General features: G+C 41.9%; 1 protein-coding gene across 1 annotated transcript in view; it reads left to right on the plus strand.

Annotated features, from left to right (window-relative positions):
* Positions 1 to 11,961, plus strand: part of MGAM (maltase-glucoamylase) — a 102,780-nt gene extending 90,819 nt beyond the window's left edge. The window contains exons 60-70 of the mRNA XM_030826773.1: positions 487 to 620; positions 742 to 776; positions 869 to 985; positions 1,679 to 1,827; positions 2,433 to 2,517; positions 3,705 to 3,761; positions 5,726 to 5,850; positions 6,919 to 7,007; positions 8,715 to 8,764; positions 9,352 to 9,522; positions 11,884 to 11,961. Of these exons, the coding sequence (XP_030682633.1) occupies positions 487 to 620; positions 742 to 776; positions 869 to 985; positions 1,679 to 1,827; positions 2,433 to 2,517; positions 3,705 to 3,761; positions 5,726 to 5,850; positions 6,919 to 7,007; positions 8,715 to 8,764; positions 9,352 to 9,522; positions 11,884 to 11,961 (1,090 nt within the window). The remainder of the gene's footprint in view (positions 1 to 486; positions 621 to 741; positions 777 to 868; positions 986 to 1,678; positions 1,828 to 2,432; positions 2,518 to 3,704; positions 3,762 to 5,725; positions 5,851 to 6,918; positions 7,008 to 8,714; positions 8,765 to 9,351; positions 9,523 to 11,883) is intronic.
* The last annotated feature ends 6,128 nt before the right edge of the window (positions 11,962 to 18,089 follow it).

Here is an 18,089-nt window from a genome sequence, read left to right on the forward strand (position 1 = left end):
ATGGAGGTCTGGGCATCTTTCCCCTTTTATTTCAAAGTGAATCGTCTTTGGAGATATTTTTATTTTTGGCCATTCTTGGTGGAGGGTAACTGGTATTGCACCGAATTAGCACAGTCCCGCTTTGCAAGCTCATGAATAGTATGAATTCTCCTAAGGACGATCTTATAATCTTCACTGTGCTCCTCCTCAAATGTAGAAAACTAAGTATTGAGGAAACCAATAGCAAGATGTAGTAATTCTTTACTATTTTGGGGGCACTCCAGTGAGTTCGCTACAGTGAAGTTCTTTGTAAAGCGCTGTGAGAACACGTGACTCGTTATCTCCATCATGTGGGATCAGTGGAGCCCCCATTACAGCTCAGATTCCCATGTTCCCTCCAATCACGCAGCAAACATTGACTAGGCTCAAGGGCTCTGGGAGCAGAAGCTCTGTGGCCTTTACTCCCTGGCCGTGGCCTCAGTTCACCTCCTTTTCCCCTCCAACCAGAGCCGTGCAGGAGGTGACGGGACAGCGAGGGGTCGTCATCACCCGCTCCACATTTCCCTCTTCTGGCCGCTGGGCAGGACATTGGCTGGGAGACAACACGGCTGCGTGGGATCAGCTGAAGAAATCTATCATTGGTGCGTGGGTCCTTCCCAGGGCCTGTGCCTGTAGGGCAGGGAGTTGGGAATCTTGGGAAGAGGTGAGGAGGCAGGTCGTCAGAGCGAGCCTGGTCTGACCCAGCTGTGCTTCTCATTGCAGGCATGATGGAGTTCAGCCTCTTTGGCATATCCTATGTGAGTGTCCTTGGGATCCTCCTAAGCACCAAGAAGGTGGGGACATCTTTCAGAAATCATCAGCAGGCTCATTTTATTTCCTCTTGTTTCAGACGGGAGCAGATATCTGTGGGTTCTTTCAAGACGCTGAATATGAGATGTGTGTTCGCTGGATGCAGCTGGGGGCCTTCTACCCCTTCTCAAGAAACCACAACACCATTGGGACCAGGGTAGGACAGTGGCTTCTACCTCCAGTGTTTCACTTGAAACACAGCCTCCATTTCTGATCTAAAGTTAATGCAGTCTGTTTTCCTGAGAAATCTTCAAAAAAATTTTTTTCTTTTGAGACAAGGACTCACTCTGTTGCCTAGGCTGGATCGTGCAGTTCCCAATCATGGCTGACTGCAGCCTCGACCTCTGGGGCACAAGTGACTCGCCCACCTCAGCCTCTTGAACGGCTGGGACTACAAGCACATGCCAACGTGCCCAGCTAATTTTTGTGTTTTGTAGAGATGGGATCTTGCCATATTTCCCAAGCTGGTCTCAAACTCCTGGCCTTAGCCTCCGAAAGTGCTGGGATTACGGGCGTGAGCCACTTACCCTTAAAAATTATTAAGCCCTGGGGTCTCAGTGAACCATATTCCTCAGTGTTCTTTAGATTATTTTTATGTTTTGTTCTTGTTGTTTAGGCAGAATTGTAAAAAATATACCAAAAAGAATGTCTTCCAGTGAAATTTCATCAGCTGTCCTAGGAGAGCGTCAGTGACTCTTTCCAGTCTATTAGGAATATACTCTGGGCCTCATGTAGAGTTTCTTTTGTTTAGCTGTGAGTGTTCTTCAGTTGGAATATACTTTCGGTGACCTTCTTAAATCCCCTAGAAATTCTAGGGCGAGCTCCAAACACTGTTCTCTTTCTCCTTTAGAGACAAGACCCTGTGTCCTGGGATGCTGCTTTTGTGAACATTTCCAGAACTGTCCTGCAGACCAGATACACCCTGTTGCCATATCTGTATACCTTGATGCATAAGGCCCACACGGAGGGCGTCACTGTTGTGCGGCCTCTGCTCCATGAGTGAGTGTCCAGCAGGGATTCCGATGACTAATGGATGACTTATTGCATTCTGTGTGGTGACAGGTGAATTCTTCCAAATTAAAGGCATGATTGCCTTTTGCCATGAGCTCTTCAGGTGCAGACCATACTTCATTACTCACTTTAGCACAGTGCTATACATGCCGTAGGTCATTGATAAAAGGCTATTGATTGAACAAAACTGAAATGATGCAGTACAGCATAGAATAATTTCTTTCTCATTTGGCTGTGCAAAGGCCTATCTATCTTTTGTAGCAGTTTGGTTATATGTAGCCAGGTCACAGGAGAAGGATTTCAGGAAGAGATTTGAGGGAAAAGGGCCATCCTCGCATTTGAAGTTTGCCATGGTTAAGAAACGTGGCAAGTGTTTTACAGGACAGAACACATCTACATCCCAGCATTTTAGGCACATCCTGTGGGGAGAGCAGAGGCTGGGTGCTCCTGATGAAGCTAGGCCTAGGAAAAAAGGCAAGGATGGCTCAGGGGCAGCTGGATTTCTGACTTGCATGTGAACTTGAAGAACTTCTTCAGAGTGTCGGGCTGGGGCTCTGTTGGGCTCTGTTGGGCACCTTCATTTGCCTTTCCAGGTTTGTGTCAGACCAGCTGACATGGGACATAGACAGTCAGTTCCTGCTGGGCCCAGCCTTCCTGGTCAGCCCTGTCCTGGAGCTGGTGAGTATGGAGGCCTCTGATGGGGGGAGGATCCCAGCTGTGAGGCTTGGGGAAAAGGACGAGGAGAAGAGGCCTGAGCTGGTGGGGGTCCTAACGCATGGTTTGTTATTCTGCCTGTGTCTCTTCCTCTGTTTCTGAGCTGAAGTCCATCACTTAGGTGTTCTGGGCCTCAGCTCCTACATCTTTAAAATGTGCCTAACAATTCTGGTTCATAGGATGATCAAGAAGAAAACACCTCATGGTATATTCAATGGCACAATCGTTTCTTCGTTAACTAAAATAAGGAATAGAAGGTCAGATGGGTGCAGTATTGTAAAGAATTCATAATGGTCCTCTAGCACTATTACAACTTTTCAGAAGGATTGCTTGGCAATGTGTGTACTTGTATTGCTGCTGGCTAACCCTTCCCTTCCTCTGCAGGAGCTCCTCCCAGCAGTAAAAGCCATTTTTTTACTTCTGTTGTTGATTGGGCTTCTGATTAAAAAACCAGTTAATTGCACCTTCCCAAAATCTTTTTTTTTTTTTTTTTTTTTTTGAGACAGAGTCTCGCTCTGTCATCCAGGCTGGAGTGCAGTGGTGCTATGTCAGCTCAGTGCAACCTCTGCCTCCCAGGTTCAAGTGATTCTCCTGCCTCAGCCTCCCAAGTAGCTAGGACGACAGGCGCGTGCCACCATGCCTGGCCAATTTAAAAAGTTTTTTATTTTTATTTTTAGTAGAAACAGGGTTCCACTGTGTTAGTCAGGATGGTCTTGATCTCCTGACCTCATGATCTGCCCGACTCGGCCTCCCAAAGTGCTGGGATGACAGGCGTGAGCCACCGTGTCCAGCCCCCAAATCTTATTATACACAGAAAATTTTTTTCTGCCCTAGACACAATCTCAGTTAACTGTTTGTCTCTTTAAGAGGGAATGGCGTAAGCCTGTTTCTATAAGCAAATAGTGATTTTTTTTTCCTGAAGTCCTGGGTACCAAAGTGCTTTATGAAAGCCACTTGTTTTGGGGTAGACAGATCTCCCCTGTTTGAAAAAGGAAAAGGAATGGAAGGTTTCCTCAAAAGGTGACCTCCTGAGAGATGAGGCAAGTAGGCCCAAGGCCATCACAATTATTTCACCTCTTTCCTAAGCATTTTGGTTTCTGTGTCCTGGAAACTGGTGCCCACTGCCTCACCTTGTTTGTGTTTCATTTTAGAATGCCAGAAATGTCACTGCATATTTCCCTAGAGCCCGCTGGTACGATTACTACACGGTAAGTTTTTCTGAACATTTATACAACACGGGAATATGGTAGAGAGTACAAAGGCTTTAGATCCAGTAGACCTTAGGTCAAATGCTGGCTCTGTAACCCACCTGCTGCGTGGCCTTAGGGAAGCCACTTTAACCCTTGTAATCTCAGTTTTCTCACCTCCAAGTAGAGTAAGACCACTTCCCTCATAGAACTGTTGTGAAATAACACATAAAGCATCTCACTCAGGTTTTTCGTGGGTGTTCTCTTTGTGTTAATTTTTAATATTTTCTTATATCACCGCTATTTGCAATGTTTTGTAAAGGCAGATGCTGTTAAGACTGTGTTGCAAACTATAGTTTTTGTTTTTAATGTTTATATCTTTACCTGCTGTAAGTTTATAAGCATAGAGGCCTTTTTGTCTCTGTCTTTTTATTAAATATCTCCTTCCATAGCATAGATGCTCAAAGAAGGGCACTGCGCATAATTACCTAAGGTAAGCAAGTGATTAGGCGATGTGCAAAACACACACAGAGGTATGGGACCCAACCCTTGTGAGTCTAAGCAGTGCAAGTGCATTTAGAAATGAGGAAGCAATGAAGAGCTCCTTGCCACATAGTTTCATTGCTAGTATATTCCCCAAAGACTTATCTGGGAAGCCAGGGTCTTCCCGGGCAGCTCTGGGGTGGTGATCTCTTGCTGGGACCCTGACAAGTCAGACCCTGATTCTTGGGGTGGAATCAAACAAGGCATTTCCTTGGTCTCTAATGAGGCCTCTTCTTCTGACTTTCTGAGGAGAACATAGTTGAGGGCTGGAAATACAGCAAAGGGGTTCAAGCAGGGATACAGGAAGCAGAGCATGTGCTGGCCCCTTCATCCAAGGGGATTGCAGTGAGATTAGGTGAAAACTGGAGAAGGATGTGCATTTTGTTCTTTCTCTTCTCAGTCCATTGGAGCCCAAGTCCTCCCCGCTGCCCCAGACTCCCCTTCCTGTTCCTAGTCTGGATGTGCCCTTAGGGTGGTAACATGTTAAGGCTCTGCTATGTGTGTCCCAGCCAGGTGTTTCCCAGGAAGCGGTGGCCAGCTTTCTTTACATGAGACTGGTCCTTGTCCTGAGTGTGCATGTTGAGTCTCCCATTCACTAACAGAAGATGTCTTTGGTTGAAGAGGGAAAGACAAAAGAAATCATGGAGCAAGCCATTTAGAAAAAGATGAAATTTTGATGTTTAATTAAAATGAAGATGAATTTTATAGTTAGGATTAATGAAGAAGTGTCACCTTAATTAATCTTCCCAAGTTTGGGTACCTATTACTCGTTCTAGAGCACAAGCTGGCAAAAACTATGGCCCACAGCCAAATCTGCTTGTTAGCTGATTTGCAAATAAAGTTTTATTGGAACACAGCCATGCATATTTGTTTGCTTGTTGTCAACAATAAATGCTTCTTACCTGTAAAGTAGCAGCTCTGAAATGTGAGGATTTTGCCTACCAGGGGACATTTGGCAATGCCTGGAGATATTTTTGGTTGTCACAACAGGGTGGGGGTGAGGAGGTGATGTTGCTGACATCTGAGGATTCTGCTAAATATCAAAGGGCACAGGATAGCCCCATCACCAGAGAATTGTCTGGCCCAAATCTCAATAGTGCTGAGACTGAAAAGCCCTGCTCTAGTTGAGAACATGTAGGATGGAAGGATGGTCCCTTAGGTTCTGATTCAGGTGAGAGAGTGGCACCTCTTCCTGTCACACATCAGGCAAATGTAGTTTGTATGGTGGAAACAAAGGCAAGGGACCCTACCAAGATATTATAGCAGCCTTGCAAGATTTCTTGCAGCACTGGGTGAATGCAGAATGGGTAATGGCAGGTATGTTGCAAAGGGTGATAAACAGGCATAAGTTCAGAGGGGAGTATGAGATGTCTGGCAGGATGCATTGTTCAGGGAGGGGCCTGTCCTCTCCTTTGTCATCTCTTACCTTCTTCTGCCCACAGGGTGTGGATATTAATGCAAGAGGAGAGTGGAAGACATTGCCAGCCCCCCTTGACCACATTAATCTTCATGTCCGTGGGGGCTACATCCTGCCCTGGCAAGAGCCTGCACTGAACACCCACTTAAGGTGAATGACAGGACTCAGGTTTTCCTTTACATGTCAGTTAGCTCAACAATTTGTAATGAAGTCCACCAAAATGTAAGCGTCACTCTCAAGCCCACATGCAATTTTACTCAACACTTGTTTTTTGTTTGTTTGCTTGTTTGTATTTTAACCTTTTTCAGACTCTATACTCTTCGACTAATTATTAACAGCTCTTTTATGTCTAAGTGGGTGAGTTGATAGGTCTAAGGGTATCATCTTTCAATCTCACAATTGAAATGGAAGTCAAAATAGGAGCAACCACGATTCATAATAGTTTTAGTATACCATTGGGTCTAATTGAATCTTTCCTAATAAAACTATTGCTGAAAAATTGTTTATTCCTCTACAAGATGTTAGAATTCTAGATCAAAGTCTGTGTATAAATTAACCATAACTAACATCCAGTGAGTGCTTGCCCTGTGCCTAGAGCTATATGAATATGGGCATTTCCACGTGGAAATTATCTATTTTTTCTTAGCCACAGGAAAACATAAATTCTGTGAAGTTAGTACTGTTACCACCATTTCATAGATGAGCAAAAAGTCTAAGTGATTTGCTCAGAGTCACACAGCTAGTAAGTACATGAATGCGGACTAAAATTCACATCTCTCTGGTATCAATACTAAAATTCTTAGACTCCCTATTCATTTGATTCTAAAGAGTTAAATAAAAATGAAGAACTTAGAACTTTTGAAAATAGAACTCCCTCTATATGTTTCGGATATTAGGTCAGGAAAACAGAAAGATTTTCAGCATCAGGATTTTCCTTTCAAAAGGGAAAGAAAGAACCCAGTTAGTTTGGTTGTTATTACTTTAAGAGCCTTTAAGGAGAATCCTCTTGATTCATTCACTAATTCATTTGTTCATGATATGAAGTCATATAGCCAGACAGAGACAGAATTAGAACTAAGTCACAAGCCTCTTGAATTCTAGTATGCAGTCTTTATCCCCCAAAGCACTTCCCTTTGCTGCTTTATGTTTGTATGTAAACTCTTGGTTTGTGGCTGTGGCTTTGCTTTTAGCTAATGCCTCTCTCCCCACTCACTGCAGCCGCCAGAAATTCATGGGCTTCAAAATTGCCTTGGATGATGAGGGAACTGCTGAGGGCTGGCTCTTCTGGGATGATGGGCAAAGCATTGGTGAGTAGAGGTTGCCTGAGATTCATGCTGATGGCACTGACTACATTCCTGGATTATCTTACAGGCCTGCTTTCACCTTTTCCCTATTAAAATAATTTTACATTTTAAAATATAATCATTTGTTAATTCAAGGGTATAATCCATATTGGACATGATCTTTATTCCTCATGTAAATAAAGCTCAGTTTTGAATCACCTCCCATTATGCAACCTTTGTAATCCTCTATAGAAGGTAGCAATATGGGAGCCATGGGGAAAGTTTATTTGTAGCCAGCTGAGGTAAACTTTCATAGGATTTATGGTCAAGGACACATTCCCAAATTACATGGTTTACTGTCCCAGTAAGAGGGGTAATACCTCTATCAGTTGTATTATTTATGGGATATTTTCTATTAGGAGTTTATAGGAATTGGTAAACTCTCAGGAGGATTGCTCAAGAAATTATTAGCTATTTCTAGACAAGTGCTGTCCAATAGAACTTTCTGCAGTGATGACAATGTTCTGTATCTTCTGCTGTTCAATATTGTATCTAGTAGGCATATGTGGCTATTGAGCACTTGAAATGTGTGACAAGTGCATCTGAAGAATTGAATTTTTAATTTTATTCAATCTTAACAAGCTTAAATTTAAACAGTTACATTTTACTAGTGACTACTGTCTTACACAGCACAGTTCTAAGGGATAGCCTGTGGCAACTGACTGAGTGGTGAGTCATTTAGAAAAGGGCCAGCACAGTCGGGCTCAGTACATCACGCCTGTAATCCCAGCACTTTGAGAGGCCGAGGCGGCTGGATCACCTGGGGTTGGGAGTTCGAGATCAGCCTGACCAAATGCAGAAACCCCGTCTCTACTAAAAATACAAAAAAATTAGCCGGGTGTGGTGGCACATGCCTGTAATCCTAGCTACTCTGGAGGCTGAGGTAGGAGAATTGCTTGTACCCGGGAGGTGGAGGTTGCAGTGAGCCGACATCATGCCATTGCACTCCAGCCTGGGCAACAAGAGCGAAACTCTGTCTCAAAAAAAAAAAAAAAAAAAGAGAAAGAAAAAGAAAAGGGCCAGCATACCAGAAAGAGTGTGACAGCCACAAGGGCAGGGTGTAGGATGGGAATACTTGAAACCAAGCTATTGACTAGTTCACCTTCACTGGCTATGCTGAACTTCATATTCTTCCTGGGCCTGTGACACACATTCAGGATAAAGGACAAAGAAGTCTTTGAACATCTTTGTTCTCTGGAGATCACATTTTTAAATTTGCCTAATACCTCAAGATAAACCCACCAGTGTTGGTGTTTGCATATGTATGTGCATATAAATGTATGTGTGGAGATGTGTACATACAGCAAAAGCAACCTGGAAATTCTGAGCTGATTAAGAAGATGCTGGGAATGGTGACCACAAGGAAGAGAAGTGACTTAAAAATAGTGTAAGGAAACTGTTATATGAAGTGACTCTGTCAGACAGGTGCGTCTATACACATTCATTGCAAACATTTTGTGTAAACTCAGTGTGGGTGCAGAATTTGATTAGTCTCCATAAAGAGGACTTACATTTTAAAATAGAACCCTCAAAAGGCAGAAATAAAAACAAAGATAAGCCTTACTCTCTCAACCAAGACAAGTAGGCAATTAGAACAGCATTTATATATTCTATAGCATAGAGTTCTACAGCACAGGTCCAGGCCATGTTTATCTTGTTGTTTGTTTGCAGATACCTATGGGAAAGGACTCTATTACTTGGCCAACTTTTCTGCCAGCCAGGTAAGTGTGACTGATATGAAGTGAGAATAGGGTTCCACTGGCTTAGGAGGATGCTGAATATTGTAAGGGCATAAAATACCACCTAGAATTTCTTCATTGCTCATCTTGCTAATTCACATTCTTCTACTTCTCTAGACATCCGGTGGAAATTTACTATGCTCCCAGGAGGCTTTCTGCAATTAAACCTATCCACATCTCATCAGTAATGATCATTATTCTAGTTTACCATGTTACAGATGGATAGGCTGTTTCTGTTATCTAGCCCTTGTTCCTGAGTTGCCTTGGAATGGGCTGCACATTTTGTGATTCCTCCACCTGTACAATATAAGCACTTTGAGTTGAGACTTTTGTCTCCTATAGAGCTCAGGGCAGTGCGAAAGACCCTGCAGCTGCTTGTCAATGCAAAGTGGATGGGAGTTGGCAATAGGACATAGAGTGATGAAATCATGGTTTCCATGATCCAAAGATACAAGATGGTGACTCTGAAGTTGTCTTACTTTATGATCTACACTTGTGCCTAAAAAGAGGTTAGAAAAAATTTGAACTAATTCTGCTATTATATTTTTCTTTTATCTCCAATTCGACAGAATACGATGCAAAGCTATATAATTTTCAACAATTATATCACTGGTACAAATCCTTTGAAACTGGGCTACATTGAAATCTGGGGAGTGGGCAGTGTCCCCATTACCAGTGTCAGCATCTCTGTGAGCAGCATGGTCATAACACCCTCCTTCAACAATGACCCCACGACACAGGTTTGTGACCAGTGAAAAGTGCGAATGGTATTTTCCACCCTTAATATGCCTAGTGCAGTGCCTGACTGCTTCCCTTCCAAATGATGCCCTCTCCTGCCAGGCCCTCCGGGAATCCCTGAGTTTTCCATGTGTTAGGAATGGACCACATGGAGATGAATGAAAAATCATGGTTTATCATCATTTGGAATCCAAGGCCTGGATTCTTTCCATGTTTGTCTTCTTGTCTGCAAACCTATGTAAAACTTTGTCTTGACTCCCTCACCTCTGCCTCAGAGATCAACTTCCCAAACAGGTTGGAACTATCATATTTTATCAAATACGATACCATCAGTGAAAATTGCTTCATTATTTCATGTGCCACAAAGAAAGAAAAAAGGGTGACAAAACTATGATAAAATGCTTCCTTACACTGAATTTTTTTTTTTGAGATGGAGTCTCACTCTGTTGCCCAGGCTGGAGTGCAGTGGCACGTGATCTCAGCTCACTGCAAGCTCCGCCTCCCAGGTTCACACCATTCTTCTGCCTCCCGAGTAGCTGTGACTACAGGCGCCCGCCACCATGCCCAGCTAATGTTTTGTATTTTTAGTAGAGACAGGTTTTCACCATGTTAGCCAGGATGGTCTTGATCTCCTGACCTTGCGATCCACCCACCTTGGCCTCCCAAAGTGCTGAGATTACAGGCGTGGGCCACCGTGCCCGGCCTCAAACTTTTATGATAAACTTATAGAAAGTTTTTGAAACTTCTTTAGACATAAACTTTTACCTATATATTTCAATATTGTAAGTGATAATATGAAGGAAAATGTTGAGTGGAGATACATTGATGATTCTGCCTCAAAGTAATTTAGAAGAGGTAGACCCTAAATGTGAAGAAGCACTAGAAATAGCTTAACCAACTTGTATTTAAATTGTACTATTTAAATTTGTTTTAAAGTGTTTTATTTTATTATTTAGTTTATTATATTTATTATTATTTAGAAGAAAAATATGTGTTACAAATTGGTTAAGATATTTCCTCTGTACTGCAAAAGATGTTGGTGATTCAGCATTTTATAAAAATTCTTCTACTAGTGTCTATGAAGTTTTTTTCCTGAGCCACTAACACACTTTATATACATTTTCATCCTAGTGCTTTCTTGATCTTACTAAATATTCCTTCCTGTAATAATATTTAAATGTTTTCAGCCCATCCATTCATAACATAGTAATAGCAATGAAGCTTACATGGGCACAGGCAATAACAATTATGCCATCAGTGCTGCCTGGCTCACAGTAATTCTATGGTTGTCGATTACAAGACACACTCGCGTCGCATGAATGTTAAATATGTGAAAAATCTATACCTTGGGATTAATGCAGTATGGTGGTCCTGACACTTATCATCCCGATGGTAAATGAAACTTTCTTCCTCGTGTGCTTACTTATTATTTGTTTCCTGAACTTTTTTTCTTTCATAATCCTTCCTGATGATTAAGCCTGAAACAAAAGTTTTCTTTCAGTTTTGCATTTTTTACATTTATTTCCTCATACTTGTGGTTTTCTTGTCAACAACTTCCCCAACTATACCATAAAGGACTTTGCCCAATCCTGTTGCTGACCAGCTCAGGGACAGACATGCAAGCTGATGAGGGCACATGCAGTGAAACCTTCCTGACAGCAGCTGCCTAGGAAGAAGCAGGAATAGTGGACTCTTGCTGGGCAAACACTGGGGTGCTATAGTGGAATAGGAGAAGGAGGAAACAGAAGGATGGTGCCAAGGAAAATCAATACCTCAGTAGAATGGAAAAGAGGGCATTCTCTCCAGTTCGTGCAGTTGTTTCTCTTCAGTGGTTGCATATTGAACTTTTTTTTTTTTTGACCGAGTCTCACTCTATTGCCCAGGCTGAAGTGCGGTGGTGCAATCTTAGCTCACTGGAGTCTCCGCCTCCCGGGTTCAAGTGATTCTCCTGCCTCAGCCTCCCTAGTAGCTGTGATTACAGGCGCCCGCCACCACGCCTGGCTAATTTTTGTATTTTTAGTAGAGCCTGGGTTTCACCATGTTGGCCAGGCTGGTCTCAAACTCTTGACCTCAAATGATCCACCCGCCTGGGCCTCCCAGAGTGTTGGGATTACCAGCGTGAGCCACTGCACCCGGCCCATATTGAATTATTTAAAGGCCCGTCTCTACCACTAATAATCCTTGTACTCTAAAAAATTAGAAAACACCCTTCTCATCTGAAACTTTGAGGGCAGTCTTTTAACTAGACAATACAATGTAGAAGTATTAGGGGGTTATTTGGACCGGATACTTGCACCTGATTTATTTGCATGCAGGAAATTTCAACACCGGATGCCCAATTCTTTTCCTTTGGTTCCTAACAGGTATTAAGCATCGATGTGACTGACAGGAACATCAGCCTACATAATTTTAATTCATTGACTTGGAGAAGCACTCCGTGAATTTTTAGAGCAAGATTCTAACTATGAACGACTTTGAAACTACTTACACTTCATACTCATAAAAATTATTGTGTGTTGCTAATTGGTTCATACCCACTATTGGTGAAATATTTTTGTTAATTTTGTTATATGTTTTTTATGTGCACCCTAAAGGTTAAATCTTAGCCCTGTGGGATAGGCAGTTAGGGAGGTGTAGAAAATCTATGCATTACCTTAATGTCTCTGTGTGGTTAGTATGGTAGTGACTGTTCATCATATGACATTTACTGAAGATGAACTGGGTCCATGATGAAGTGTGTGTATGTCCATGTTTGTAATCATAGAATGGACCCCATTCTTTTGTTAAATACACAAGAGAAAGCTTTCTGAGACAGTTCCAGGTCCTGAAGCTAATCAGCATCTCAAGAAAGTATCCAGAAAGAACATCTGCTAGTTGGTTATAGGCGGCGGGAGGAATAATATACCTAATTGGTTATAGGTGGGGGGAGCATGATAAGCAAAGAAAAGGCAAACACAAGGAAAGATCAGATGAAACGGAAGATGACAGTAAAAGTGATCATAAGTAAGAACATAATGTAAAATTGTCGGCAGCCTCATGGGGAGGAAAAAGGAAGAGTCAACTCACCTGAAGAAGAGGGTCTTGAGAAATCCTTAGCATAAAGGGCTAGTGGTGAGATTGAGATCTGAGCGGGCAAAGCTCAAAAGAGAGTTTGGAGGTTAAAAATAATTTATTTTTGCAGTAGTGTGCTTTGAAATGTGTAAATCTTATTTCTAATGTATAGAACCACATTTCACATAAAAATATGCAATTTATATTCCAGATAAAAATAAAACAAGTGAATTTGCAAGTGATTTTGAATTTTGTGCTATTTTGACCATGAGTAATCTCTGTTTGGGGTTAAGGTTCTTGTTTAGCAAACTCTTATGAATTTGTCTTTCTGGTTCTCTTCGGCATCACAGAACCTGCAGCCAAATCCACCAATAGGATGATAACCTTTATAATTATCCTTTTTCTTACATCTCTGCAAGGAGCCTTTTATAAGATGTAGGTTTGTGGAAGGGTCTATTGATTACTATTTTAATCATCATAGCAGTTGCTATATTTAGGAAAATACCAACTCCAGTAAAAATAGGAGTTGCAACCTTCTTGCTTAAAATTCTATAGGGTTAAAATGTGAGATAAGGAAATTATATATTAACGTTCAACAGGAATATTAACTTTTGATGTTAACTGAAAATTAGTTGAAAAGGAATGTGTTTGGAATGAATGAGTCTACCTGTCTGTGTTTTCTTCTTTTCTTATAACCAGGAAGCCATTCATTCTCCCTGCACACTCGTGTGTCAGCACCTGCATAAGGCTAGAGACAAACAATATTGTTAAATCATCTAATTATCACAATAAAGGGCATTTGGATGAGGGCCTGAGCTAACTAGGAAACTGGTGAAATATGGAAAAGCAGCCATGGGAATCCTTTGCTCAAAAAGGTGGGAAACTTGTCAGCTCTCCTCTAACAAACTCAGGAAGGCCACAAAGATGAAAACATTATTTACTTGATATTTAAAAAATATTTAATGTTACCATCAAGGATATGTTGGTGGAATTTGGCTCTGGCTGCCACAAAGTGCTTAAGGAGAGGCATTCTGACTACATAATTCTGATGGCCAAGGCCCTAGTGAGGCCAGTGGGGCTTTGGAGCATGTGAAGTGTCAGGGACCCCACTGACAGCCTAGTGAAACCTACGGAATTCCTCCTCACAACACTGTTTTAAATGCATCAAGCAAAATGCATGCTATTTCAAAGGAAACTTATCATATTACAATACACTTATCCAAATATTAAAGATGATATAGTAAACCCATGAGATGTATTTTTTTCGTTATCAAATTAAATGAAAAGATCCAACAGTGGAAGTAACAATGCCATAATTTCAATGTAATGATCAACATCAACAATATTTTGGGATATCCACTACAATATCATAATGTAATATGGAAAGATCTGTGATTCCATTTTTGACAAACTCATGTGCTGTGAAAACTACTGTGTTCTGTTGTCTACATTCATAACCTAACAAAATGCTAAATTTCAGCCAGAAATGTGTGAAAAAGACATTATCGGTTGGAACCAATATGGCTCACCGGAGTTAACGAAGAAAGAGCTTGCTGACGTCACAGCCTGAATTTCCACCACAGTTTCATACTAACTCCCTCCCAAATTTACACATGGGACCCATGATGAGGCATGAAGAGATAACTGTGCATGCCTGAGGACTTTCTAGATCTCCCCTTTCTTTCACCAATCTCCTGCTAATCCCAGAATCCACCCCCCTAAGCCTTTTCTGATAAAAATACTTCCTTAAAGCCAGCATAGGAAGACAGGTTTAAGCTGGACTCCTGTCTCCTGTGAGTCGACTTGCAATAAAAGGCTTTTCTTCAAAACCCTTTGTCAGAGTGTTGGCTTCTAGCTCATCGAAGAGTGAGCCCTTTTGCTCAATAACACCCCCAGAGGTTGTTCCTCAGACCACACTCTGAGAACCACCTCTCATGGAACCATATCGATTTGTGGCCATCCCAGAGCAGCCCCTACAACATGGACCTATGCTTACAACTCCTGGCCAGCTATTCAGGAAGAAGCTGGGGGCCTTCCTTTTCCACATATGCTCTGTTTTTCAGATCACATAATTTTACTTTCTTTCTTCATAGGTGTGCCAAAATAAAAAAATAACACTCTCAAACTCTTTCACTTAAATAGGGAGACATCTATTCCTTTCTTATTAATGTTATAACATTAAATGTCATATATACCTACAAAGATAAGGTTATGTTGGCCGTGGCAGGTGTCGTCAAGATCTCATCAATATTTCTTTGTTCTTGTCATAGCAGCAGAGTCATTGAGAGTTTTGCATCTGGCCTTGGAGAAAGGTGTTCTGGAAGTTAAGGGTGACTCATATTACTAGTTTCTGATCTGATGATTCCAACCAGCAGCTTGCTGTGACAACTGTTTGAGTTCTGCCAATAGCTAACTTTGCCGTGCCTTATTACCGATAGACAACTGGAAGACGTCGGGTCACGTGCCTGTCTCTACCCTTAAAAGTGGCTCTGTTATTTTCTCATTGGTCAACACCAGTATGGTGATCCAATATCTTCCAATTACTAGTTAGCAAGAACGGATGGTGAAGGTAGCTATTTTCTGCACTTTAGGAAACAGGTTATAAATTAGCTGGGCCTGTTGGTTACCACTGTAACATAAACGAAGTCACAAATGTGCACAGCATGTGGGGAGTTAAAGGTAAAATATCACACAAAGAATAGAAAGATCTTATGTAACAATAAATCTCCCTTCTTGATCTTTTGCCAGGATGCCTTCCCAATTTGAAATGAGATCTTGGTACATTTCCCCTCTAACAAAGGCCACCTTGTACTGGGGCAAATGAAAAGCTGAATATGTCATTCCAGGAGTTCATAAATGCAGAAACCTAGTCTCTCTCTATCCCTCTCTCTGTCTCTCTCACTTTCTCTCTCTCTCTCTGTGTGTGTGGGTATGTGTGCTTTTCCATATACTGAGCATTGGAAGCAAACACGAAAGATTCACTACTATGAACACTGTTATTTACAGTTCTTAGGTGCCACCAAAAGAGCCCTCTCTACCCTCATATATTACTGGCAGGAATGGGGATGTAAAATGCTGCTGCCACAGTAGAAAGCAGTTTTGCAGTTCTTCAAAAAGTTAAAGACTTATCACATGACCCATGATTCCACTCCTAGGTATATTCCAGGCAGAATTTTAAAAAAACATGTCAGCTCATTAGCAGCATAGTTCATAACAGGCAAAAAGTATCAACAATCTAGATGTATATTAACTGATACATATCCAGACATGGAAAGGAACAAATACTGATACCTGAAATGGTGTGGATGAACTTTGAAAATATTATGCCAAGTAAAAGAAGCTAGACACAGATGGCCACATATTGTATGACTGCATTTATATGAAATGTTCACAATAGGTAAATCCATAAGGACAGAAAGTAGGTTAGTGGCTGCAGAAACAGGGGGAGATGGGAATGGGGAGTGACCACTAATTATTTTTGGGGGGTGGCAAAAATGTTCTGGAATTAGATAGTGGTGATAGTTTCAGAATTTTGTAAATTTTTTTTAAAAAAACAACTGTATAAAAGAGTGAATCTTGTGGTTTGGAAATTATATGTCAATTAAAAAATCCACTTCAGCTGGCTTAAGAAAAATTTTAAAAAGATATTGGTGACTCATTGAAACTCCAGTAGGACTAGAGAGTCAGGTTTGTAGGCCATGTGGCTAGGGACAAGCCCCAGGTTACTCTGTAGCGGTTTCTACTGCCACTGCCCTGAGCACATATCTGGCAGCTTGCAACCCCAAATACTGAGCACAGGATGCCACTAGGTCTCTTGTCCCTGCTGCCTCTGAAACGAGCTATCTTTCCAACATCCTGGATTTTACATGGTACCTCCTTATCTACACCTTCTTTTGGATGTAAGTCACTCACAGGAATATCTCATTCACAAAGCTCCAGCCACTTGCCTCTACCTTGGGTGAAAGAAAGGCTGTGAAAGAGAATTTCTAGCTGTTTCTTTGGGGAGGCAGAATTTGGAGAAAAAGTCCTTAAGTTGATTTATTAAGAGGTTTTTTGTTTTTTCTTTTTAAAGATCCTCTGTTTTTAAATTTTTTTCAACTTTTATTTTAGATTCAGGGTGCATATACAGGTTCATTTCAAGGGTGTATTGTGTGATGCTGAGGTTTGGGGTGTGATTGAACCTGTCACCTAGGTAGTGAGTATAGTACCCAATAGGTAGTGTTTCAACCCTTGTCTCCCTCCCCACCTCCAAGAGGTTTTGAAAGATGCTGAGCCATCAAAGAACATGACAAATATCCACTAGAGGCGTCTTCCCACTTTAGGTTTGTACATGTTCTTTCTTTTTTATTTTATTTTTTGAGATGGAGTTTTGCTCTCGTTGCCCAGGCTGGAGTGCAATGGGGCAATCTCAGCTCACTGCCAGCTCCGCCTGCTGAGTTCAAGCGATTCTCCTCCCTCAGCCTCCTGGGTAGCTGGGATTACAGCCGCCTGCCACCATGCCTGGCTGTAGAGATGGGGTTTCACCACGTTGGCCAGGCTGGTCTCAAACTCCTGACCTCAGGTGATCCGCCCGCCTTGGCCTCCCAAAGTGCTGGGATTACAGGTGTGAGCCACTGCGCCTGGACAGGTTTGTATAATTTCTACTTTAATGGTACTTCACTATTTAGAATAATGGGTGGAAAGGATCGTTTGAATTAATGAAAAGCTGAGTTATACCAAGAGAACTCTGGAGGATGAAAATGGAGAAAAGAACAAGTGATGAACTGAGAGCTAATCCTTCTTTCACTTATTAAATAAATAGCTATATATTTAAAAAGAACTATGGATATTGGGCAGAGTGCTAAGCACAGGAGATACAACAGTGAGGAAGATAGATAAGACCCTAGCTCTTGAGCACTTTAGGCTACATGTATAGATGAGGAAACATGACGTGACAAGTAATCAGATACAGAAGTAACAGGGATACAGAAGAGGGACAATGATTAGAAAAAAAAACCACCTTCCCCTTTTATTAACAAAAGGAGCTTTCATTCTGTGTCACATGGAGAGCAAGGGTTCTTTTATGATCTATTGGAATATGCACTCCCCTCCTCCAGTTGCTGTCAACTTTACAGGGCAATAAATTAATCGTGGCAGAAGCTGGCTACCTCGGCCCAGTTACCTTTGCTCAGTGCTCCCTATGAATTGCTGAGGGAGAGACACAGCATAGAAAAAAAAGGTGATGAGGTGAGTACGCTTCTCCATGCAAGCAGGGCTTTGAACAAGGGCAGGAGGGTCCCTTTCTCTTTATGTGATTTTCTGTCTGCTGCTAAGTGATCTGGATGCCCATGTTTTTCTTCTGGACTTTTTATTTTCTTCCTTTTCCATAAAAGATGAGGAGTGAGGATGAGATAGTTGATGGAGAGGAGACTCGTGTGTGTGTGTGCGGGTGTGTGCGTGTGCGCGTGTGTGCGCGTGCGTGTGTGCGCGTGTGTGAGTGTGTGCGTGTGTGTGCGTGTGTGTGTGTGTGTGTGTGTGT

Source organism: Nomascus leucogenys, chromosome 13 (assembly GCF_006542625.1).
Source record: "Nomascus leucogenys isolate Asia chromosome 13, Asia_NLE_v1, whole genome shotgun sequence".
NCBI classification, from domain to species: Eukaryota; Metazoa; Chordata; class Mammalia; order Primates; family Hylobatidae; genus Nomascus; species Nomascus leucogenys.